The sequence below is a fragment of the Cydia amplana genome, chromosome 10, assembly GCF_948474715.1.
Source record: "Cydia amplana chromosome 10, ilCydAmpl1.1, whole genome shotgun sequence".
Taxonomy (NCBI): domain Eukaryota; kingdom Metazoa; phylum Arthropoda; class Insecta; order Lepidoptera; family Tortricidae; genus Cydia; species Cydia amplana.
Window position 1 is genome coordinate 8837506 of NC_086078.1, and position 27834 is coordinate 8865339.

Genomic DNA, 27834 nt, shown 5'->3' on the forward strand with positions numbered 1-27834 from the left:
CAATTTTACCCAACACGTAGTTTCTCTTTACGTTGTAATTCTGAGAAGTATTCACAGATGGCGCAAAAATAAAAAGTTATAGTTACGCACCTGATATTGAGATGGCGCTAGCGTACATTTGTGAGACTTCATCTGGTAAAATTGTATTTGAACCGCAAAAAAATAATATTTAATAAAAATAAACAATAAGGCACAATTTTACAACTACATACTATAAATCATGTAAAAAAAACAAAGTTTTGGATGTCTTGTAGTCTACTTAAACTTGCTACTTAATATATTGATTGATCACGTGACGAAAACATATTTCAAACTTCAACTCAATTCAATATGGCGACTCGGACGTACTGCTGAGCGGTTGTGTTTGTCATGTTAAATTCTATGATTTTTTGAGAGTGTTTTTCATATGTGGCCGTTAATATGATATCGTCTATAATATCCCGATTAGTAATGTAAGTAGTCCATTTTTTATATTTAAATTTACCTGCATCTTGTACAATGTTGATTCCTTGTGACGTATTGCAAGTTTATTTTTAAGATTACACATCTGTCTACCCTTTGTTTGATTATTCAGTCGGTATCGATCTGTATAAATGATTATTGACTGTAGAAATTCTCTATCTCTTCTTTATAATAAATAAAATAATTAACAATCATCTCTATACTGTAATTAATAAACTGACGCAAAAATAAATGATTTGACGTGATGATTGACGTTTGGTTTGATTTGAAATTTGACATTCGATACAATAAAATGCGATGTATTTTAAATAGTAAGAGACAAAGGTACATTACGTTTTTACGCACAAACGAGAAATGTAGTAACTACATTAATACTAGTGTCCGACCGAAACATGTTTTTTTGCCGAAACCGAAACCGAAACCGAATGTTCGGCTTTGGCTCTAGTTTAGGCCGAAACCGAAACCGAAACTTTTGTAGACTTGTTAAAATCGTTGAAAAAATGTCATAAAACCGCTTTTACACACATATTATGGGGCTGTCAACACCCAATGTCCTTGAAATTGATGTTACTTAAGCAGTTTTTTATGAAAATTACTAGAGTTAGACCAAGATAATTCTGCAACGATTTTGATAAGTTGATAACACACGCAGTGCAAGTGTTATTTTAAACGTCAAAACTTCTATGAAATTATGACGTATAAAGAATATTTGCACTAGTTGCACTGCGTATGCTATCAAAATCATTGCAGAATTTTGTTGGTCTAACTCTATTCATTCACCAGTCAAGCTAACATGTAGACACAGGGTCAACCAAAAACGCGAGCGCAGCGAGCGCGAAATTTTTTGTTAACAATATCGCAAGGCCGGGTACCGATCTTCACCTGGGCCGAAAAGTCCGAAGTGCCCCATTGAGGCGAACTTTCATGCGAAGTCAAAGCCGTGCTTAAGGTTTAAGGATAAGTAGTTGAGCACAGACTCCAACCCAATGTCCATTGTATTCAAAAGCGAGACCGCAGGCCGAGCATGGCGCAGCGAGGCCAAAGGCTAAGCTGAAGTAGAGGACACGTGGAACACAAACCAATGGTAAATTGAGGTAAAAAGTGAGGCTAGTTTTCTTATTATTATCTTGCCCAGGGCTCAGTAACATACGACAGTGCTATCTCATTCACTTATAGGTATTGACAGCCTCTTAAGACTGCGTCAACCGTCCAGTGGCGCCCTCATTAGTGGAATTGTGTTTTATAATAAACCAATTAATGACTGTACCTAATATACATGAATCAGTATATGTAGGTATTAATATTGTTGTCCTACTTATTCCCCAACTTTTGGTCTTTGTCCGAAGTACCATTTTGTAAGTTTCGGCCCGGCCGAAAGGTTCGGCCGTTTTTTGGCCGAAACCGAAACTACAGCCGAAACATGATTTTTTGGCCGAAACTGGCCGAAACCGAAACCGAAACCGAACCTTCGGTCGGACACTAATTAATACCTAATATCTGGGTGACCGAGCTTTGCTCGGAAAACATAAAAAACTCGAAAATGCGCGTTTTCCCAGAGATAAGACCTAGCTAGATCGATTTTTCGCCCCCAAAAAACCCCATATAGCAAATTTCATCGAAATCGTTAGAGCCGTTTCCGCCGAAATATATATATATATATATATATATATATATATATATATATATATAAACAAGAATAGCTCGTTTAAAGGTATTAGATTACATTTTGAAAAGTAAATATGCTTTTCTCACAATATACAATTAAATCTGCCAGTTGTCGTTTGTCGTACTTGTCCTATTAAAAATATTTGGATAAAGTTCAAGGAATTAACAAGTTCAGCGGCAAAATCTGATAATGACAAAAGTTTGTACACATAGTTTCATCTTGGGCCTAGATTATAGGCACCAGGAAACTTATTGTTCCTGTTTATTTGGTCCACCAACCAAATTCGTAACCTGGTATTTGAATTCACAAAATCTCCCTATCAGTTGGAACAAATTCATTACAGTGCCATGCGTAGCACCATGAGTGCAGTGTAATGCCTATACACCGTGTTTTTTTTGATTTCCGTTACTTTCAAGGGTGCATTTCTGAGCTTAAATCAAGTAACTTTCTCAAAGACACCAATATTCTAATTAACTCCATTTCAGAGATAATCAATAATTTATTTTTTCCTATAAGGCCACTACAAGCGTGTACACTTGCCTTAGAGCCGGTTTACATATTGATTAGTGTTTAGAATGAGTTCCTACATTTGCTACTAAACTTAAGTACAATCTCGGTCGATCGATGTTCAAAATGACATTGATATGTCACAGATTGCAATCTTTTCGTTGAGTTAAATGTAATGCCCGTGTTACAACAACGCTATATGCTACATTTAATTACTTTTTGAACTTTTTTTTGTGAAAATGCACAAAAAATTTTTTTTTTTTAAATTAACTATGCCATTTAGTTCTCTTAAACGTACTTAACCATACCCCGAAGTTAACGGAATTCAATTATTTATTACTTAACCGGTTAACAATTTATTAGTGATATGCACGGGTTTTTTTTTTATTGAAACAGCCTTTACCAAAAATGTTAATGGTTTAGGGCAGTTGTTTACCTTGTTATGTAACTTCAACTGGAAAGTTTTTTAATGAGAAGGCTAAAGTACATGTAAAGTGTCTATAATAATATATAATATAGAGTCTGTGCGGAAAGAGAAGAATTGTGGATTGTATTGAGCCCCATATATTCTACGTCTCTTCTCTTTCCGCACAGACTCTAACAATATGTTCATGTACGCTCCTGGTACTGGTTTTATATACAAAATCAGTACAGAACCAGGAATTCCTAGGTCATGCCATACAATTCAGTTATGGGAGCATTCCTTGGTTGTAGCTAACATCTTTCATACAATTTGTATAACATTGTGTTAAAGTAGGTTAGTAGGCATAGACATTTTCTCAAAACTACCTATCTAAGTTACGGTGTTGCTTATTTCGTCGAAGTTAACATTTTCTACATCTCGCCCGCTTAATGTAGTCTCTTCCAATACAAAACAAAATGTGGATTGAAAAAAAAAATATTTTAGGGGTCGCAACCGAATTTCAAAAATTTGGACCCTTCATACAAGATATTTAAAAAAAAAAGAACTTTTTTTCTTTGTGTGACAACGACTCAGGGTATATTAAGCTTGAGGCTAATTTAAATCAATATGAAATGCACTATGGTTATAAATAATTTAAAAAGCATTTCAAAGTTGTTTTTTTCGATAAGATTTAATAAGGGGGTAAGTTATTAGTAAATTGAAAGTTTCCTATAAACCAATTTTAAGAAATGATTCATATGGTAACAAAAAGATCAGATTTTATCACACTTTTTTTTCTGGTTATTTACACAGGTGATGAAATTATGTACACTAGCTGACATTATTGAATTTGATATACATATTATATTCTGTAGAAAATTCTGAGGCGTTTATATTGTTAGTGTTTAAATAATAACATAAATAATTAAAAAAAAAAAAAAAAACGAGAACACACAACAAAATTAAAATTTAAATATTCTAATATGTATAAAATCTACAGTATGTCAAAGGAAAACATTTTCTTGGCTTACTGTATTGTATGGTATTTGTTCAGAATCCAAATTAAAATAAAAACCGACTTCATAATGACACGGGTTTATATATACATATTATAGTGATATTATTTAAGTTCCCTTTTTAGGGTTCCGTACCCAAAGGGTAAAAACGGGACCCTATTACTAAGACTCCGCTGTCCATCCGTCCGTCCGTCCGTCCGTCCGTCCGTCCGTCTGTCACCAGGCTGTATCTCACGAACCGTGATAGCTAGACAGTTGAAATTTTCACAGATGATGTATTTCTGTTGCCGCTATAACAACAAATACTATAAACAGAATAAAATAAAGATTTAAGTGGGGCTCCCATACAACAAACGTGATTTTTGACCGAAGTTAAGCAACGTCGGGCGGGGTCAGTACTTGGATGGGTGACCGTTTTTTTGCTTGTTTTGCTCTATTTTTTGTTGATGGTGCGGAACCCTCCGTGCGCGATTCCGACTCGCACTTGGCCGGTTTTTTTTAATTACGTTGCACATTGTATGCAAGCACATGGATACAGATGGCCTACGCGAACCACGTTCGACGTGATGCCTCTCTGTCACACTTACGTACGAATTTACAAGTGCGACAGAGAGGCAACACGTAGAACGTAGTTCGCAGTAGGCCCTCAGATCTATCAAGATAAATAATTTAACTTCATAACGTAATACAATGCCATGGCGTATTATCACTAAATTGCTACTACATTATGCATTCACAAACGCAGTTCAGCTGTGTTGGCAAATCTCCAATCATTCTCATTTTCGAGACTTGCCACTAGCACCAAAAATTGGCAACATTTCATTTCTTAGTCCCATTTTTAACCTTCAGACGTTTACCAGCTCTCTACACGACCACTCGTTCATTCATTGTTGTCTAAAATTTCAAATTGACTAACGGAAAAGTTGAGCAAACTATATATTGAAGAAAACGAAGAATTTTACACGAATATTGACGCTAATATTGGAAATAGAATTAGAGCATCGTCAACTAGCTCCAGTGAAAACGAGCAGCAAGCTTCGGAATTCGTCACCGGGATACCCCGTTGCACTGCCGGGTGCTATTTTCGGTAAACCCGGCCGTTCGCCCCCTGGTTGTGTGAAGATTCGAAGAAGCTTTAGTCTCAAGCGCACATCGCAAGCGCCCGCGCCGCGACCGATATTCTATGCAACTTAGTGAAGTGCGTTGACACCTAACCGTACTGTGATTCACTATCAGTAGGTGTTATTAGTGTCTGTTCCGAGTGCGCTCAATACGTTCATACGTCGAATACCTTGACTCCGACATAATTATGACCTTATAGAGGCCGCTTGTCTTGCCTTTTAGGGTTAACCTCGACGGGGTCCAGTTTTGCGGTGAAGTAGACTGACCTATTTAAAAAATGTCTTCTCGAACGAAACTGGAGATAAGAATTACTATTTATTACGAGGATCATGTTGTTGTTATTTATATTTAATTGTACTTATGTAAAGGTGTTATTTACTGTTTAATATTGGTAATAAAATGTAAGTCGTTTGAATGATCTTTATTTTCATCAAACTCTTGTAAGTGACTCATTCAAAAAGTCATTACTCGCGAACAAATATTATTCGAAATCCTTAATAGCTTTGTAAATTAGGACAATTTTAAATCGAATTCAGAATTAAATAAAACTGGTAACTAAGCAGTTTTTGTTGTTGTTTCATAACGCTTCGGTGGCTCACTATGTAATTTAAATGGTTCAGGAGTCTTAATTTATGTACCTGGTTTAATGTAGGTTACGCTCCCGAAAATAACTATCGCATAGTCAACTATCGTGCGTATATACGACGTCCGGTCATGATGACCGTGTTTCATTTACAATACCGTGAGTCCGTGACAATATTACCCGAAATTGTGGCATGCTTGATTTTATAAAACACAAATGTAGAGTCAGGAAATCAATTATCTGCAAAAATGCCGGTTGTAAAAGAATACCGACTTCAATTGTTTCTTAACCATTCGTTTAAGTGTGATTCGTAAAGTACGTTTTTGAAATGTTGTGGGGTTTTGCCTTGAGCTTCGCAACACAATAATCACCGAGAAGGTCTCAAGGTTGCGACCATTTTCGGATAAGTGAAATCACATTTAAAACAACCTCGAGCGGCTCCGTACCTGGTGTTAGGTTTTGCTTGGAAGATACAATCTTGCTGTTTGTGCTCAGTTGTAGATTTAAAAGCTGATTACATGTTTCATATTTGTGTACATTGTATGTAGGTACTTATACCATTTTACAATTCTATATTTGTAATTAGAGCAAAGGGCCTCCCCTCCCGCAACGCGCTATATCTTAAATCTAATGTGGCACACTTTAAAGATGTGAAGTGCATACGAAGCGGGGATACCTATACGAAGTAGTTATCTTATGTTGCATTATGCCATGATGCTGAATAACACAAGTTTTTAGAAATTTCATTAATAATACAGAAATGTCCCTATGACAAACGGCTTGATGTTTCTACCTTTTTAAATGCAATTATGCAGCAAACGTAGCGAACATCTGCCTATTATGTCGTACTAGAGTCGTCGTTCTATAGTTCGTTTTTTTTTTAGCATTAGAAAGAAGGTAAGCGATCTTGACATGTCTTTTAATAGAAAAACGCTTTTTAAAAATCAGTAACATATACTTATGAAAGCAGAAGAATATAAATGATCGTTTTAGATTCATAATTGTTACATATTTGCCGTGACTTATTTTTAAAACATGTTTTTCAATTAAAAGACACATCAAGATTGTTTACCTTTTTTCTAATGCTAAAAAAAACGAAGTATAGATAGGTACGTATATGATTTAGTCTTAATCTGTAAATTTAAAAAGCGGCCAAGTGCGAGTCGGACTCGCCCATGAAGGGTTCCGTATTTAGGCGATTTATGACGTATTAAAAAAAACTACTTACTAGATCTCGTTCAAACCAATTTTCGGTGGAAGTTTACATGGTAATGTACATCATATATTTTTTTTAGTTTTATAATTCTGTTATTTTAGAAGTTACAGGGGGGGGGGGGGGGACACACATTTTACCACTTTGGAAGTGTCTCTCGCGCAAACTATTCAGTTTAGAAAAAAATGATATTAGAAACCTCAATATCATTTTTGAAGACCTATCCATAGATACCCCACACGTATGGGTTTGATGAAAAAAAAAATTTTTGAGTTTCAGTTCTAAGTATAGGGAACCCCAAAAATTTATTGTTTTTTTTTCTATTTTTGTGTGAAAATCTTAATGCGGTTCACAGAATACATCTACTTACCAAGTTTCAACAGTATAGTTCTTATAGTTTCGGAGAAAAGTGACTGTGACATACGGACGGACAGATGGACAGACAGACAGACATACAGACATGACGAATCTATAAGGGTTCCGTTTTTTGCCATTTGGCTACGGAACCCTAAAAAATGGTCTACATCAAAATTACAACATTTCCGCTGACAGAGATGTGTTTTCCTTTGCGTTCACTAAACACACTCTTTAATAATAAAAGGCAAAAGATGAATTTCTTTGTCCGTATGCCATTTTATCAGGAGTAATTATACGTAATTCCACAAAGCGCGATTATTAGTTAATTCACGCTCTACTGGACGTTACATCGACCCTGGTGCGATGCGCACGCGCCGTATTTGGTGCGTCAATAGCTGTACTCTATTGCAGTAGGAAGTTGCTGCTTAATATGGATTTGGAAATTTAGTAAACGGTGTGGTTTTCTGGGACTATATTTTCGTATCTGATAAAAATATAGAAAATAGAATCTCGTATCTGAAAAAAAAATAGAAATTATAGAAAAAAGACTTCTACACGTCCGATTTGGACCGTATCATTTAGGGAAGAACCAATACAACCTTTGACGTATAAATAAATTGCACACAACACACAGTATGCTCAAAAGTCTAGGTAAAGCCGATTTAGCCGAAAGTTGCGGGTAAATAGTGACAGTTATCATAAAACATGTGTTTCCTCAGTTCTTCCTGATCAGGATAGAAAACAGAAAAAATGGAAATAGAAAAGAAATAGCAAGAAAACTGTTTTTTTTTGTAACATTAGTTACCTACGTTTGTTATTGTTATCCAACTGTTGTGTGCTACCATTAACACGCAAATTACATATACGCTTCACAAAACGAGGAAAAAATATCACTAATAGCCTTCAGACAATAATCGAATCTACATTAGTTTCTATTGTCTTCAAAGTTCAAGCTACGATGAGTCACTTTGAACAAAGCCCTTGTCAAGACATAAATTATTCCATGCACTTTGAGGTAGTGCGCATCAACAAGTAATATTATTTAGTCCTAAACGCTATAATTCACCTGATATATATATACATATTTATTGAAAAATATGATTCAGAAGGCACGGAACCACGTTTATAAATAATATTTACACGCTTGCTAACTTCTATTTAATCTTTCTAAATCTGACTAGACGAGTTTATAATATCAATCATTACCAAAAGTGGTGCCACAAACGCGAATTACATGCTATTTTGTCATTTATTGACTTCAAGAGGATAGCACACTGCATGGGTAGTATGGCGGTCATTTCACGAAAACAAAGTAAAATGACGCCCTCAAACACTGCATATTAGCTTTCTACTTTATCACTTGCCTAATATATCTATCATTAACAGCCAAATAAGTCGTTTCTTTTCTCATTCTTACTACTTTCTTCTCATTATTTGGTTTTATGAACCCAGTGTCTGCAATTTATTTTGTAATCAAAGTGTGTTATTTTAAAATCACCGTGAAAAAGGAAATGGTTAAAGTATCTTCGTTAGTTAACGTTTCTTTATTATTGCCAGTACCCAATCTGGCTTTCCAATCTTAATATGATAACCCTACAATGTAAACAAGTCGACGCACAAAGGCTAAACCGGATCGCGTGAGATGCGCTTTAAGATGCACTGCCCACCGGAGGTTCTTGACCTATATGCTATGCGGCCTATATCGTGGAGGAGTTATATTTTCGTAAATCTAGATATTAGTAAGCGATTCCCGAGAGAGAGTCAACGCAACGTAAATACAATATTTATGTATGACTTATACTCTTTATAGGTACCAAAATATGATTTTGATTTCTGGATTGCTATTAAACACCTAATGTACTGAAAGAGCCATGTATTTTTTTGCTTCCCTAGTCTTTCTCTTTAAGAAAGGAGGCGAATGTAGCGCCCAGCGCCCAGGAAGGAAGGACGTTCAGGAAGTGCCATTTTTAGCATTAAGCAATAACTCGTGTCGGCTCCCAAAATAGTTATTAGGTTAGGAGAAGTAATAAAATATCGCAACGTGTAATTAAAACCATTGAAGATGGATTCTAAAAGTATTTCTGGCATGTCTATTGGTACACCGGCTGTAAATGAAATCAATACATTAAACTGATTAAACAGTTCATACTCGGGCGCGTTTTACGCCTCATTTGGTGAGCAGTTTGCATCATTGGCATCGCCTTATTTATCGCCTCTAATCCGTTAATTTTGAAACCTGTATTTTTTATTTTATGTATTACAATCTGACCACGATTGACCATAGTTCTCACCTGATAGAAAGGAAAGAACCAAATAAGAAACTCTTTCGAATAGCGTAATGAATAACTTTAAAGAGACTAACAGTTCAAAATAAGATTGATAAGAGCAGTTAGAAATAACATTTTTCTAATCAGACATATTTTCGTAAAAATAATAAAAGAGAATGAATATGATATATGACAATAAAACAAACTTTAATTTCGTCTAGAGTGCTAATTAGGATGTATTACTACAAGAAGTTATCTCACGCACACGCCCGCAAACGTAATTTTGGATGTCATATGTACATATGTATTTGAAAGTATACGGAATACAGACGGTTTGTATTGCAAATAAAAACATATGTAACACACTCCGGAACAAATTAGGACGAATATTTTTTATAACTCTTATAAGATCGAACAAAGGAGAATTGGAACGAAGGGCGCTGCTTCCGCTTTAAGTTTGTTCTAATTTTTCTGTTCCAAAGCGTTTTGCGTTTCTTTCTTGCAATATTTTGATTTTTCAGTAGATAATTAAGTTCATTTGAATTCTGTTGAAATTCTCTCATCGTCGAGGAACTCGAGAACTAATAAAGAGAATATGATATCATTCGCGTGGGATTCACATATTTACGAGCTCACTTTCTCATATATACTCGTTTCCATTATACCTAAATTCGTTTGTCACTTCATATTCTTGTCTTGCAAGCCTGATACCTATCTACTTACTACAATTTTGTCTGAGTATTCGAATAGCATTTCGTTACAAAGCAAACTAGACTAGACTGCATTCTCTCCTTTGCATCAAACAGTCTGCAAACTTATACAAACAAATCTCGTGTTTGCAACAGGACAATACATGATTGTTACACCTATACATATACAAATCACCCAATGTGCGCGCATCTGCCATGCAATTGTCTTGTTTATTTTTAACTAGACCAGTCTTATAAGATGCTTGTAGTGTACCCTGGTTGCGAAGTGTCAGTAAGGGGCCAGATGAAGTGGGGAGACCATCTTCAATTGGCTTAACTGTAAATGCCGGCGACCAAATCGACCAATCATGTGCAAAATAGCATTGCTTGTTTCCGGTTCTTTAAACGCATCTATTAGATTAATTGTCTCTCATAAAGAAATAAGTAACTTGTGTATATAAAATTTTCATGCGCGTGCAGGTTTTGAAATGTTGCCAAAATACTGTTGATGTATAAATATTGGGTATTATACATCTGGTCTAGACTATTGTGAGACTGAATTTTAGTAGTTATGTCCAGCATTATTAGCTTCTCGTTAAATTGTCACGGGCTGGTGCACTTTTTCAGTTGTGAAACTTGTGAACGTGTGGAATTGGTCGTCTGAATACAGTAATGACTCAAATTTATGAGTTTTATGATGTTGATCTGAAATAAAACTATTTTTAACACGTTTTAGTGCCCGAAAAACATCATAAACATAGTTAACCTTATTAAGTTGGCACCTTTTTTTTTCCTTAGTGATAGAGGGACGGACAGGAAGGGAAATGTGGCTAGCTTTTACTAAATCCGCTGCAATAACACCTTTATGTATTTCAAGCTTGAGTGTGCCATCCCTTTGCAAGCCGAGTCATCCATATATATATGACAACATGAATATGAACATATTTATTATTTATTAATTTGGTTAAAGTTTCCATTTGGTTCTTAATGAAGATTTTATGATCATCATTATAATTAATAGTATTGATGGAATCCAAATAGGAAACAAGGCAGACAAATAAAGAACTGATATATCTGACCATTATAATTGCGCATTCAAACATAACGTATTTGACGTCTAGCCACTAAGTGGAAGCTTTTCCAAGTAGCTATTGCGTGCTCTCGGCCATGTAGAACAACTAGCATTCCAAATTGCAAATGCTGTTGATTCAGTTATTCCGCATCACGCCAATCATGGTACAAGAGATCTTCAACACTCAGTATCAATAAAACAACATGCTAGCGCGCATCAGTTTATAAAACCATACGGGAACGCACTCGGACAGACGTAATCAATTAGTGCAGTTGTCGTGTATAGTTCCAATGTCGCCGTTCGACCGTCTCCATGGAGGCAAGCGCGCCCGGTAACCGTGACGACCATCGCTTGCCGACGCTCAGCCTCGGACTGTCCAGCGTTAGACTCATTGTCAACAAGTTCGAGCAAGGCACCGCTCGTCTCGCTGCTGACAAATTCGAAACCGGCCGTGAACTTGTCGCCTACGACCCAAACGTCGTCGAAAGCGACGATGACTCCTCTCTCGGCCCGAGAGATCGAGTCCTGCGTCGATTCTTCGTGAACTTAGGCTTTGCTCTGAGCAAATGCGTACCTAGTGTGACGTTTGGAAACTTTACTATCCTTTCCCTAATCATCGGATTCCTCGCCCCAAGAATGATATCTTATCTGGTGCTGTATCCGTTTTGCAGATTGGTATTCGGGACCCTCTACCCGGCTTACGCTTCATATAAAGCTGTACGGACGAAGAATTTGAAAGAATACGTAAGTAAACCCTTTTTATTAAATAACTTTGACCTAGTTTGTGGAGTAGTGATTGATACTACATAGGGCAAATAAATGCGCATTGAAAACAGTGTGGCGTACCTACGTTGAAACTTATAGCCTTTGTCACGGGTGTGCGCTCAAGCTGTTAGCAACGCTTCGATTCCCGGCGTGTCCTTTACCTCCCTCATGCGGAAATTAGCGCACCGTGTATATACCCTTTTTATTTACAGAAACAAAGCAACTAGCAGTAAAAGGTTCATTCATTAGCTACGTACTTTGATGTTTGTTTGGTAATGTGAAGACTAAAGCGTATTGTTATCCGTTATGCTAATGCTAACTGGCGTAGCATCAATTATATATGTTAACAACATTCTAAACACAGTGACTTCTTTGACTTTAAGATTTGAATGCAAAATAAATCGTTCTCGACACGGCCTATGTCAGGTAATATTGTAGATTAGTGCTAAATATTACAGAACAATGAGCGTTTATATTTTCAAGGATACAGTAATGACTAAGCATTTTGTGGTTAAGGCATTCATCAAAACTTTCAAACGACCAACGAGCTTGAAGAATAGTGTCCATAAAAGACGTTTTTACCAACATCCTTACCGAGCCAATTTGGCGTGGGTGGTATCCGCTCCGTAAATGGTCTCAAACCAAACGTAACATCAACTTGATATTTGGTCAATTATATAAATCATTAGAAAATGATGCCCATACAAAATATAATGAAGACAAATAAATTGTGAATACTTAATCGGCGCAAGTGCAAAAGCAGGTGACTACAGTAAAATTGAAGACATGTGTCACGTTCTAGTTCCTTTAACGTGTCTCGCCCTCCCGAAGGCACATTTAGTACCGGTTTGACAAACAATGTTTTTACACATGTAATTCTGTCAAGCTCTGATTCCGCGGGCATCTTTAGGAACAAGCGAAATTTCCTTATCTCTGTGCGCCCATATTGATAACCCGAAACTTCTTTGTCCTATTAGCTGTATCCCGTTTTGTTATCGGATTTGCTTAACACACTCCAGCATACTACGTAAGAACAAGTTTTTGCGCAAGCGATTGCGATCTGACAGCTTTAGGCACACGACACCTCAGTTGTCAGACTAATTTGTAAGGGAACTCGGACTATCGTATGAGCGAGTTGCACGTCTATAGGCTTCTACCTACCAGATACTTCATGTAGCATGAAAATAACAATCTAAATGTTTTCCAGGTAAAATGGATGATGTACTGGATAGTTTTCGCACTGTTCACGTGCACGGAGACGTTCACGGACGTGTTCCTGTCGTGGTTCCCGTTCTACTACGAGGTGAAGATAGTACTCGTGCTGTGGCTCCTCTCGCCTGCTACCAAAGGTTCCTCCATTCTGTACAGGAAGTTTGTACACCCGGCGCTGTGCAGGCGCGAACAGGTACGTTTTATCAACTACATAAGTTAAATCTTACTGATGTAGGCGAGTCAGTACAATAAAACGTTATTTCAAACTGGCTAGAGTTTTTTTAATGCTGATGAAAATAGAGGAAATTAGATACAAGTGTTACGTTATTATGATCATCAATTGAGACTGAAATCTCGCATTTTCTGGCTGAAAGTTAAAGTCCAAATTTCTGTAATAAGACCTATCTCCATAAGAGTCAGATGTACGAGACGACGTATCAAAGCTTTTGAATGCGAAGACGGAGCAGGAATCCTCTACTGAAAATTATAACAGTGAAGATGAAGATAGAATATATCTATATTTTTTTATGTAACTCCTACTGTCTCCTCCATATATTGTTTATGTCGAAATAAACCATGTTCTCTCATTGAGACTGTATTTCTAAATCTTACCGTTTAAAGTGTCGTAAAAATCCTCAAGCCTATTGTGTACCTAGCCAAAAAAACGTTGTACTTACATTATACCTACATATTACGTATAATTCGTTTGTAGATAATTCAGAAGGTTAATTAAAAGTCATTGATTTGCATTGCCTAGTGTTAGTATTAACGTGTTAAATCCTTGGCCGCTTTAAGTAACAATAAACGCTCTGAGCATTATAATACGATGATATGATTCATTGTATGCTCCAGTACCGTTATACCTATACCTACCGTAAACCGGAAACAATAATTAGAGAGATATTAGGTTATATACACGACCGTGTTATTTGATGCTAAATCGTGTGCATATTCTATTTTTACTACAAACTGACTTTGTGATCTTGTGTTTGTTTATGTTTTGTATTAAGGAAAAAAATATATAGTGGCCCGGCTAGCGAAAGAAAAGTCTTCTACAATTTGTGTTCAGGGCATTACACTGAATGCATCGATACCATATTCACCCATATCCGAGACAACATGAACGAAAACTAACCTAAAGCCTGAAAAAATGGCCTACTAATATACGAATGACCCAATTCTGATACAAAACAAAACAAACCGTCTCTTAGTACCTTTAAGGATACCTAATTGTTTTAATTCATTGGTTGCATTTATAAATACGGAAAGCTATGCGTATTTTTTTTTAAAGTGAATACAATAAAATTCACCAATTACTAGCTGACAGGAAACCTCCTAACCATACACATCAAAATTATAAACCGCTTATACCTAATCCACAGGATCTCATCATATCTGGATCTTATTATATTTATTAGTGTTTATTTCTTAATAAAGTTTTATTTTTCCAGGAGATAGATGAGTACATAGCAAAGGCCAAAGACCAGGGCTATCACACAGTGCTCAACCTGGGCACCAAGGGCGTGAACTACGCCACCACAGTTATTATGCAGACAGCCATTAAGGTGAGTTGACAACCATAGGCATAGGCGATCATTACTTAATTAGCTTGTAATATTTTAATGGCATGCTTCGACTCATGACTGCTTAAATGAGAACTGTTTTGATCAATGTTAGGAGACATGCATTATTTTTAAGAAATAAACGTTGCTACGCACTATATTACCTGTTATTAAAAAACTCTCAATTCGCGTAACAAATTGTTATTATCTGGCGAAATGATGAATTTTATATTTTTGCAATAACCAGAATCATGGGAGCCAGGTTTCGATTTGACTCCCTTTAATGATGTTGGCTATAAATACCTTATTGCACAATATAGGTACTTGCCGTCCAAGACATATTACTATACACTACTAGTATTTTTTGACTTAAATAATACATAATTATAACATGATGTTTCAAACTGTAAAGCAATTATTTTACCATTCATAAGGCACTAAGTGGGCTAAAGATTACCATTTAGTTTAACACCGTAATTCTTAACAAATAAAAAGAGTCGGTGTGAGTCAGAAATGTAAGTGCACTCAAACAAATGACACCAGATAACAAAACAGTTCTCATTTAGGCCGACCTCTAAACAAGGGTTACGGTGGACTTTAACCTTTTAACTGCGTTCGCCATTTTACTAGCAGTTTTTACTAGTAGTTTGTTGTCATGTAGATGTCAATAAACTTGGACAACGAAACGGCATGTTTGATCACAACACGTACATTGGTTTGTATTAGAAGCACTCTAAAAATATCGCTTTTGCTAAGTATGGTGCTAATCTATGCTTTCATGAACAGGTTGATAATGGCTTCTGAGTTTTTCTATCAAATATGTATACATATTGTTTACTAAACAATTTGCAGTTAGTTTTGACATACACGGGTTAAGTAAAGAAGATATGCGGCTTAACATAACTGCTTTCGTTTATTCAAATAATACACATACCTTCCTCGTTTTTTTTACAATTAGTATTCGTTAAAATACCTGCCAATCGTAGTTAATTGTCCACCGTGTCTTAGGAATTTCGTACATCGACCAGCCACTCGCAATTACATGTTATCAGTGTTTTTACCGACGCACACTGTTAACGCCAGTGACCAGGCACGATGTCAAAATGATTATGTGCGAGCGAGAAGATCTTGTGAATATAAATATATTTGGCAGCCGTGTTTAGTATGAAAGACTCGCAAGCCAACGCACTTAGCACCAGTGCAAGCGAGCGCTAATAAAAGCTACCACTTGTTATCAAGCATGCCCAGTTTCACACTCACGTCGATGTCGTTTTACCACTTGACGCTTAATTTAATTTCACTTTTTGTTTTAATTTTATTAACACGCTTTTTTTTAATCTCCCCCTCCCACCGTTCTATTCCGATATCCCTTCCATTGCTGCTTCACGCAGAACTTGAATTTGCCGAGTCCCGAGCAAGAGCGCAGAGCCGTGCCGGGTCGCGACGCTCCCGACGGCTATCAAGATACGTACGATGACCTCGACTACCGACCAGCCGGCGACCGAAATCTACCCGGCATCGTCGAGATAGTCGAACTCGACAACGACGATTATCCCGGCGATGACGCTGATGCCAATGACCCCGATTTTGAGCCGCAATCCTCGGCGCGCAGCCGAGGCGTCGTGGTCAGAAAACGCAAAACCGCAAAGGAAACTAGACCCAGAAGCAAGTCCAGGGGCCGAAGGACCAGAAGTCAGACCGCCGTCGAAAAGGAAAACAAAGAAATACTTGTCGACTAATGTTCGCGGCTCAACTCAACTGTGATGTAGAACGATTTTAGGCTATGTTTAGGGTTATGTTAACTTTCCAGTGGATTGTAAATTTTGACGTAACATATCAAGTTTGCTCGTTTAGGAAGTTAATTTCTAATGCCCATTTCTAATACCAAAGTTTCAAATGCCGTTATTAACGTATCACATTAGATCTCTCGTACTCGATTTAGTTGTGAAATATTAAATTTCAATATTTTTTCCATATCGCACTGTCAAGTGTCCATTAATACTACAATAATACTTCAGCACCTTAATTTTGTATGCTTTGTTGCCATTCTTATTTAAACTTGTGAATAGTTTTTTTACCATATAATTAACAACTGTACGTATATCATTAGATTCAAATTACGCGATTTGATTTCGCATTTAAATCAGGTAACAGGGGTGATGGCGTCATACGTGTCTACTCGTTGGGCAACCGGACTAACTTGGCTGGCCTTTTCTCTTTCAAGTACTATGAACAGTATGAACGCTCCGCCACTGTTAGGTACCCAGGCTATAATCGCGAGCATCGACAATCGAACTTTCATCTATTTTTCTGTCTTTTGTTCCAATATGCAAGAGTCACAAAAAATAGAGGAAATTTGGATTTTTAATGTTCGTGTTAGCTCTCGCATGCTCAATTTACTCAATCATTTCCAATTGTTTGAATCCAAAACCTCGCATCATGTCAGTGTTAGGACGCTTTTTACTTTTATACTACGTGACGTTATTTTATAAATAGGTTTATGTTAGTTTAATGCGTAATGTAAACGCACATGTATGTTACATCATTTAGACTTGATTTGAGTGACTGAATTGGTTAAATTAAACTTAATTAAATATTTTTCGGAAATTTTCATTTGTTGTAATAGTTTAGTACTGTGGTTGCATGCGCTTTGCCAAAACCTTGTACAATACTGATCACAAAAATGTAAGTATGATTTTTATCAGTTTATTTTTCTACTACTAAAGTCCATATGATAACTAGTTACTTACCTACTTATGTAGATGTTTTTTTAAGTAAAATTATTTTGACTTAGTAATAATATTTTATAATTATCATTTAGTGTTTATTAAACCGTATTAGCAGTATTTTTCTGTTGCATATTGGCTTTAGTTTAGTGTACGTCTAAAGCTATTTCTAAAAATTGGTGGTTGAAAATTTCTTTCTAAATAATTAATTTGACACTTATCTTCACATATTAATTTTATACTTCCAATAAATTAAATATCAAGTGATTTCTACCATTCTAGCACGAGATTTAATAAAGCCAAGTTTCTGAAAAGTTATAAAACAAAGTGTACTATATTTAACATAATAATCTCCACAGGGCGGAGGAGGTTTAGTGCAACAAATTCGCAAGAGCTACAGTCTGTCCGACTTGAGCGAGTGCGAGGTCCGCGACGAGCGAGGGGCCGACGAGGCCGACGATGTCTTGGCCGAGCCGAGAATGATCCGCCGCGTCGCTAAGAGGTATAGATAATAGTATTAATTAAGTCCATATGTAGCAAGCTTAATAAGGAGATGATGTTCAACGCGACAAATTCGCAAAGGCTACAGTCTCTCCGACTTGAGCGAGTGCGAGGTCCGCGACGAGCGAGGGGCCGACGATGTCTTGGCCGAGCCGAGAATGATCCGCCGCGTTGCTAAAAGGTACAGATAATAGTATTCATTAAGTCCATATGTAGCAAGCTTCACAAGGTGGATGTTCAACGCGACAAATTCGCAAGAGCTACAGTCTGTCCGACCTGAGCGAGTGCGAGGTCCGCGACGAGCGAGGGGCCGACGAGGCCGACGATGTCTTGGCCGAGCCGAGAATGATCCGCCGCGTCACTAAGAGGTACAGATAAAGTATTCATTAAATAAGTCCATATGTAGCAAGCTTCACAAGGTGGATGTTCAACGCGACAAATTCGCAAGAGCTACAGTCTGTCCGACTTAAGCGAGTGCGAGGTCCGCGACGAGCGAGAGGCCGACGATGTCTTGGCCGAGCCGAGAATGATCCGCCGCGTCGCTAAGAGGTACAGATAAAGTAATCATTAAATAAGTCCATATGTAGCAAGTTTCACAAGGTGGATGTTCAACGCGACAAATTCGCAAAGGCTACAGTCTCTCCGACTTGAGCGAGTGCGAGGTCCGCGACGAGCGAGGGGCCGACAATGTCTTGGCCGAGCCGAGAATGATCCGCCGCGTCACTAAGAGGTACAGATAAAGTATTCATTAAATAAGTCCATATGTAGCAAGCTTCACAAGGTGGATGTTCAGCGCGACAAATTCGCAAGAGCTACAGTCTGTCCGACCTGAGCGAGTGCGAGGTCCGCGACGAGCGAGGGGCCGACGATGTCTTGGCCGAGCCGAGAATGATCCGCCGCGTCGCTAAGAGGTACAGATAATAGTATTAATTAAGTCCATATGTAGCAAGCTTAATAAGGAGATGACGTTCAACGCGACAAATTCGCAAAGGCTACAGTCTCTCCGACTTGAGCGAGTGCGAGGTCCGCGACGAGCGAGGGGCCGACGATGTCTTGGCCGAGCCGAGAATGATCCGCCGCGTCGCTAAGAGGTACAGATAAAGTATTCATTAAATAAGTCCATATGTAGCAAGTTTCACAAGGTGGATGTTCAACGCGACAAATTCGCAAGAGCTACAGTCTGTCCGACTTGAGCGAGTGCGAGGTCCGCGACGAGTGAGGGGCCGACGAGGCCGACGATGTCTTGGCCGAGCCGAGAATGATCCGCCGCGTCGCTAAGAGGTACAGATAATAGTATTAATTAAGTCCATATGTAGCAAGCTTAATAAGGAGATGATGTTCAACGCGACAAATTCGCAAAGGCTACAGTCTGTCCGACCTGAGCGAGTGCGAGGTCCGCGACGAGCGAGGGGCCGACGAGGCCGACGATGTCTTGGCCGAGCCGAGAATGATCCGCCGCGTCGCTAAGAGGTACAGATGATAGTACCATATGCAGTAGTCCATAGCAAACCTTACAAGGCGGAGGTTTTACTGTCGCGTTAATAACTATAGTGTGTCAAAGGCCTGTCTCATTTCAAACATAGACAGAGAGAACCCTCTTTCTCTTTCACTAGTACTAGCACCCTAAAGAAAAGGATGAGTATAGTTTTTTCTGTTCCTATTTATTGACAAATTGGTTTAACCATGCAGCTATATATAACCAAAATCACAATATGAGAGCTGTTAAATCATTTAGATTTGGTGGATATTCAAAACGGAACGATATTAGTTGCGTATGCATACATCTCTCAGTGAGCCGAAGTCTTACTCCATTTGCTCCTAGCATGGTTCGACGCAACCTTTAACTCGATATTATTACAGCAGCGGCTACAACACGCGCCGCAGCGCGTCCGAGTCCAACAGCCGAACACCCATGTATTTCCCCGAGGTGGACGTCGATGTCAGGGGCCCGCGGACCGCACGGGCCGACGAGCCTGATTTTAGGTAACTGCTCTTTTGGAAATTTCGTTAGTACATAATTATATACCTAAAGTAGCCTTTTCCAAACGTACTGTACCTAACTTTTGCTTTTGTTTGCTTGATCGGCAAGAACAAAGCGCTAATTCACGCCAGTTTCTCATAAGTTGTGAGTCATAACCGCATCGAGGATAAAGCCTTACATGAGCTGACCTTATTTTTGGACAATACTGATAGTCCGCTATTGTTGTTGGTTGTGCATTGCTTGTGCACGTAATTTACCGAGTACGCGAACGAAGCGTCTCCGTTTTTAACTTGGGCAGAAATGCTTTCGTTATTTTCGGCTATTCTCCTCTACAGGTCACATTTATCGACCGATTCTCGTGAAATTTTGTGAGCAGGTTGAATAATTTTATGGATTTTTTTTTTGTCGATAAAGTTTTTAGAAATTATTTATTAGTTGTGGCGGTTCCCGAAATCTACAGGGCACAGAGCCATTAGGTAATTATAAGATTGTTACACTTAGGGTCGGTTGCACCGTTTGTCATCATGAAAGACTTCGCTAGATTGTATTGTATGGAAAGTTTCATAGTAAACCTGGGCGCGCCGGCTGACGTTGATCAATCTGTCAAGTGCGGATGGTGCAACTGGTCGTTATTATTCGTCATTCGAATAAATTTGTCCCTCTACCCACATTTGATCAGTCCACAAATGGTCGGTACCTCTAACTACTTAATTTCTGTCAGCCACATCAAATCCACCGAAGACATAAGCTCCGGCTACTCCAGCGCGGACAACTCTGCGTCGCTGACGCGCGCCGGCTCGGTGGGCGCGGCGCGCGCGCGCGCGCGGCCCACGCGCACGGCCGTCACCGCCATCAAGCGCCCGCAGGCTGCCGAGGTCTGGTAACCCTTTTAATCATGTTACGGCAGTCTCATAATGAAGAGCAAGATAATGCTATGCATATATATAGAGCCGTCTCGCTCTCAGATCGCCTAAAGTCGCAGGCGCGGTTATGATATTCAATATTTTCAAATTTGTATAACTGCTTAGTGATGGGTCTTAGGCTTAGCACGCACTGCGGTTTTTAAAAAGCGGTTCCGCTACCGCAAAAAATGTAACGTACGGCATTCTTAAATCGCAAGTGCGTGCGCTTATAAAGAATGCCGTACGTTACATTTTTTGCGGTAGCGGAACCGCTTTTTAAAAACCGCAGTGCGTGCTAAGCCTTAAAGATGTCAAATGGTAACGGCAACGGGTAGGATTTTATTGAAATTTCTTTACAATGAACCTTTTTTACAGCCATTTAGTGTACTTGTCATTTGATTTACGGAATTACTTGGAAGGTTTAATACATTTTAGTATCGTCTGCATCAAGTTACTTCGAATCGTTGAAATCCAGCTGATCGGAAACCCAGTCATGGAGACTGGACCCGCCATTCGTCCGCGCCCGCGATTTTTTTCATTCGGCCCCAGAAAAACTAAGTAAACGATTTTTAAAATAATATGATCACTTTGATGATTGAACAAGCCCGGTTAGTTACTTCTGCTGCGGACTGTAAAATTGTAAATGAACACGGACCAACGTCTATCGCTCTTGTTTGGGGCAGGCAAAATAACTGCAATTCTACGTAGTACTAAGCAGGGGTTTAGATTTTGTATGAGATATCAGAACTGTCAACGAAATTATTTAAAAATTGGAAACTTGTATGAAATTATTTACACAAAATAACTTTTGGATAGACTAGGTATGTAAATGTAAAGCTAATGCTTAAATGTAACTGGAGTACTTATATCTTCGCGAGCTATAAGTCATATTGCTAACATATGTGTTACTTTGACAATAATGGTTTTAGTCCCTCTCGCGCATGAGAGGAGGCCTGTGCCTGTGATTTGGTAATGGGTAAATAATGAGTTGTATTTGCAATAAAGAAAATTACAAATGATTGAATATAATATAAATTCATAAATAAATTTGCACTGCAAAGACAACTCAATGTAACGGAACGGCGCAGGGTAGAATTGGTGCTGGTTATAATAACTTATATTTATATAAAATTATGTATATGGTGATTGGCTAACATTATAATAACGCAAATATTACCTATTTATCATACATTATCTAGAATTAAAAAATTATAAACAAGTTTACAAGGATCGGGTAAACATAACTGACATTAACTCTCGATGCAATTTCCCCATTGCATAAGGTAAAAGCTATTCGTAAATGACGTCTATGGCTCTTGCCCAGTTGTCACATTTTTATATAGAATTTGTAGGGAATTCGACAATATCTGAACAGTCTTTATTACCAGGACGTTAAAGTACATGTTGCGATATAACTGAGGGCGACTGTAAAGAGAAACAGTGCTATTTGGCGGACAGTTAGAAATATCGACTTTATGTAGAACATTTTATGTCAACAATTGATATGTAGTGTGTTATGGATGCATGACAATGGGGATTTTTTATGTATTCTAAGTTATCTTGCTGTCTGTGTGTTAGACGTACATACAATATGTTATATAACGTACAATTAGAAATTGGATTTGGATCAAATTAAATACCTACGAATTTAAAGACATCGTACTTTGATTGACTTATTAATCTTACTTATACTTAATGTAGATTTACTTTAGGTAGGTAGGTAATTTAAGAGGCCGGTATCGATTTTAGTCGCAAAAATGTAAAATTGATAGATTTAGTCGATGAAATTGTACACCTTTTGTTACGTAATAGAAATAACAAGTACTGGTATCTATTAGCACGTCTTACTTATCTTGCACTTTTACAGATCATTTTTTTGAAAACAGACTCACTAAATTTTTAATGATTTTTTTTCTGATGGACGTTTTGTGGAATGCACTGATTTTGTCGATCTTATTTGTAAATTTCGTAAAGTTTGGACTGCTAAAAATGGTAATTTTGTATAGACTAAATTTTTGTTATATGATATTGAACAAGAGTAAATGAAAGTTAGACGAAATCAATTTACACCAGAAATTACTTCAAAACAAGTGACAATTTTTCGTGAAAAACGACTTAATTTCAACGTAATTTTGATACTGAAACAATCTACAACATTTCCTGAAACTGTTCTTATACATCATTTTGTATAATTGACCACTAGGTATAATTTTTTGATGAATTTTTAAAAACTGCCCCTTCTCGTCATATTTTGCCGGTGACGCACGCTCGGGACCTCATTATTAGAAGGCAAGATGAGAAGACGTGCTAATAGAAACCAATACTTGTTATTTAGATATTACGTAACAAGAGGTGTACAGTTTCAACGGCTAAATCTATCAATTTTACATTTTGGCTCTAAAATCGTTAACGGGCTCTACGATTTGGCGTTATTTAAGTAGTATAGTATAAGTTTCTAGTTTTTTGTGTGCATGTTTTCTGTTCTATTCTTACCTAAATTTAATTTATTTCTTAAATAATTCTCCCAATTTTTATATAAGTCTGTTTATGCATTTACTAGATTATTTCTTCGTTTCTTATTGATTGATTGATCATTTATTTGTCAATAGTGCATTATACTTGATATAGACTTAAGTTTTTATTTAAATTAAAGGACAACGAAGTATTCATCGAGGAGATTCCAGACGACGATAGTTTTGAATATGCGAATATGCCCCCCTTAGTCAATCTCCCCTCTCACCTTTTCCTCTCCCACACCGATCCTCCCTTTATATATCAATACGTAGGAGATGAAGTCAGAATAATACAAGTCTTAGGAAATTATCCTCTAGGTACAAATTTTAAACAATCCAATGTAGATAAGAGGGACCAAAATGAAAATATTATTAACGAAAATTCTGAAACGAAATTTTCGCCAGACAGAGAACCTCAGGAAGTATTTGAAAACGCAGAGGAGGATATAGATAACACAGAAGTAGTAAAAACATCTAAAAGCGAGGAGTTAACTGCGACTACCAATGATGAGAATAACAATGAAACTAACGAATCATCAAAGACAGAAAACGTTCCGACTACAATGAATGATCAAAACGTAGTGGGTTGTAAAAAGACAGATCTTGAAGCAAAGCCTGAAAATACGCTAGACGAAAATAATCATAATACAAATGCTCTTGAAAATGAAATTAATATACCCAAAGATGAAACTAGTGCATTTATACATGAAACTAATGTACCTAAAGGTAAAAATAAAGCATCTGAGGATGATATGAATGGACTCAAAGTTGAAACGAATACATCTAAAGATGAAACTAATATACCTCAAGGGGAAAAGAATGCATCTCAAGATGAAATTAAAGAGCCTAAAGATCAAATGTGTACATCTAAAGATGAAAAAGCCGATTCTGCTAGTCTAGATACATCCGCTTATGAGAATGATTCCGCAGAAAGCGACGACGAAGCTTCTTTTGGGACGCCAGAGGACTCTCCCAGGAGTAAACGTAAATCTAAGTCACCTAAAGGTAAATATGGGAAATGTAGGGCACCCCCACCACCACCAACACCTAAAGCAGATACTACACAGGGAACATCTGAAACTTTAAAGAGTGGTAGTGGAATGGGTAGCTCAATAGGTACAACTTCCCTAGAAAGCCTGAATGACATCCTGAGCAATTTACCAAATAAACCTCTTAAAGAAACTACTTCACACCAAACTTTGCAGGTTGTAAATCCAATAGCGGAAAAGAAGAGACGTCACAAATCTAAATCACCCAACAAAATCCCTAAAGGGAATAGTTCAGGGCTTGGAAAATTGTTACAACTGCCTAGCAAATTAGCATTCTGGCACAAGAGTGACGATAAATCTAAAACCGACACTACATCAATGTCGTCGAGGTCCCGGTCGCATAGCAGAAGGTCATCTGGAAATGACCAACAAACTGAATTTCAAAGATATATTGACATAAATACGCCATTCGATACCCCGAAGGAGGATGCGCAATCTATCGCTGATGACCAAGTTAGTTTTGTTGACGCTGCCGATTTTGAAAGCGAAGTCATATCACATGACATTATGGAAAAGAGTGATGCTCTACAAAAGTTGATCGATGCAAAAATTGAGAGCCACCCAGAATATAAGTTCGTTTCGTTGCACGATGATATTCCTACTGCCTCGAAAAGTACAGATGTCTGAAGCCTTCCTCTATCCTATTTTCTCGTTGCAGCAGCGCGACCGGAACGTATGTTTCATTATCGTATTGTTTTTATTTGTTGCATGGCGTGAGCCCTACCAAATACCATAATGACTGGCTGGTACTGTTATAAATTAATAACATACTTAAACTTTATTGTGTTATTTTTATTTAAGTATTTATTTAGCGTGAAGTGTCGTATTTGATGTGTATTTATTTGATACTAACACTTGTGTGAATTATTAACAGTATCTGCTCTCACAGGTTTCGAATGAACTAAGCTTACTCTGCGCAAAAACAATTACGATACCTATTATTTTAATTAGTTGCTTAGTTACATAGTTCGAATTCGAATAAAAAAATATAACATATTTTGTATTTGTTCATAATTATATTACCATGCTTCTATATATAGTAAAGAACGAATTGTGTAACTGGTAAATTGGTTAAAAAATACCAACTACCAATTAGTTTTTTTTTTCTGGGTATTTAATATCAGTTCCACGTAACAATTCATGTTATTGTAAGACAAATTTTAATTAGCTGGAGTAAATGGGCAGATGTCAGTTTCAATAAATAGGTAGGAACTTTGAAAAAATGAAAAATCAAAGTTTTCACGAGAATCTGGAGAATTTTATGAAATAAATAAGTACCTACCTATATACTCAGTGTAGCTATCGTCTGTTTAAGCAAAGCCATAAAATATCATATTGTCACTAAAATCGGCGCCCTAGCATAAAAAAGCGGCCAAGTGCGAGTCGGACTCGCCCATGAAGGGTTCCGTATTTAGGCGATTTATGACGTATAAAAAAAAAATACTTACTAGATCTCGTTCAAACCAATTTTCGGTGGAAGTTTACATGGTAATGTACATCATATTTTTTTTTAGTTTTATCATTCTCTTATTTTAGAAGTTACAGGGGGGGGGGGACACACATTTTACCACTTTGGAAGTGTCTCTCGCGCAAACTATTCAGTTTAGAAAAAAATGATATTAGAAACCTCAATATCATTTTTGAAGACCTATCCATAGATAACCCACACGTATGGCTTTGATGAAAAAAAAATTTTTGAGTTTCAGTTCGAAGTATGGGGAACCCCAAAAATTTATTGTTTTTTTTTCTATTTTTGTGTGAAAATCTTAATGCGGTTCAAAAATACATCTACTTACCAAGTTTCAACAGTATAGTTCTTATAGTTTCGGAGAAAAGTGGCTGTGACATACGGACGGACAGACAGACAGACATGACGAATCTATAAGGGTTCCGTTTTTTGCCATTTGGCTACGGAACCCTAAAAAACTAGGTACAGTCAGCATCCAATTGTGCAAAAAAGTGACCTAATGAAACCCTTTGTAACTGACTGTATCTATTTAAAATTAGAATTTTGGCGGAATGTCCTTTTACTCCAGCTATACTAGTAAAAACTAAGGGTTCCTAGTTGACTGCCCTAACCCTAAAAAACCGACTTTAGTATCAACATACAACACTTACCTCCATCTCCATAAAAATGTTACTCGTCTCTGTATGTAGGGCTTCCGCTTTGTTATTTTTCAATTTATTTCTCTATTTCCAGGCAATGCTGACGGCTTCTTCTACCATACCTCGCACAAAAAAGTCCAATAAAAGGAAAACGCAATAGACACGACACCGACTAAACTTCGTACTTTGTTGACTGACTAGTCTGGTTATTATGAGCTCTCTTTACATACAGGAAACCGTCTGTATTAAATTTCATGTTTTAGCATATTTTATTGCTTAGCAAGTTTTATTCGTAGAAACAATGCTTGCATACTAGAAAGTATGCCAGCTCTGTGATTTGTTCTTCCAAACTTAGATAATTATATATTATGATTTCTTCATGCTTACATCTTTTAGTACGATATGTAATAAATAGAGCCGTATGTCATCCTTTTCGACTCAAAATTGTTAGTTTGATGTATTTAATTTTTGAAATTTACGAATAGGCACTTACTAATCGTTAATTGAAAAGTCCGTGAGCTATTAGAAGTCCATTCGACGGGGTTTTCCGTGTTCCAGTACGGTTACCATCAGTTTGTCACTGACATAAACGCCGTCGAGAACGTAATTTACTTTCTATACATCCCGTTTGCACTATTATGCGAGTGCGAGCGAGATGTATAGAAAGTAAATTACGTTCTCGACGGCGTTTATGTCAGTGACAAACTGATGGTAACCGTACAGTTCAAGAGAGACGTCAAAAAAATTCAACCCGTATCATGGACTTTTAACATCTTATGGACTGTATATTTTCTGTGTAGGATTGAATTTTTTTTTGCGGACGCACTCTAAGTAATAAGTTTGAAACGGCACCAAAAATTCTAGTGAAAGTATGCTCAACACGATGCAAGCATCAAATAATGCATGAAATGCACTGTTTACAAATTTTATTTATGAGAACTTAATTCTCAATAATGTTGGTTACTAGTATTTCTAATTACTTCGTCAGATGAATTATTTCTAAACTAAATTAACGCCATAATCAAGGATTACAGCGGAGCCTGGCGATTATAATTTTAGCCAAAATTTGCCAAATGTGAAACATTAAACGACTAAATTACTAAAGGAATAAAATGCTTGTTGTAGTTATATCTATTAGTATTTAATGCATATTGCAAAGA

At 37.3% G+C, this 27834-nt stretch overlaps 1 protein-coding gene across 1 annotated transcript; it reads left to right on the top strand.

The window, feature by feature from the left end:
- Positions 1–299: 299 nt before the first annotated feature.
- Positions 300–27217, top strand: LOC134651811 (uncharacterized). Its single transcript, XM_063506923.1, has 9 exons — positions 300–452; positions 12029–12101; positions 13330–13527; positions 14786–14899; positions 17982–18124; positions 19984–20106; positions 20826–20979; positions 23660–25241; positions 26769–27217. The coding sequence occupies exons 1-8, from the start codon at positions 421–423 to the stop codon at positions 25193–25195; spliced, it is 2373 nt and encodes a 790-aa protein (XP_063362993.1). The 5' UTR covers positions 300–420; the 3' UTR covers positions 25196–25241; positions 26769–27217.
- The last annotated feature ends 617 nt before the right edge of the window (positions 27218–27834 follow it).

Coding starts and splice junctions, on each gene's coding strand:
- LOC134651811 (XM_063506923.1), top strand. CDS start 421: ATGATATCGTCTATAATATCCCGATTAGTAAT. Junction 20,107..20,825: donor GCCGACGAGCCTGATTTTAG/GTAACTGCTCTT, acceptor AATTTCTGTCAG/CCACATCAAATCCACCGAAG. Junction 20,980..23,659: donor AGCGCCCGCAGGCTGCCGAG/GTCTGGTAACCC, acceptor TTTAAATTAAAG/GACAACGAAGTATTCATCGA.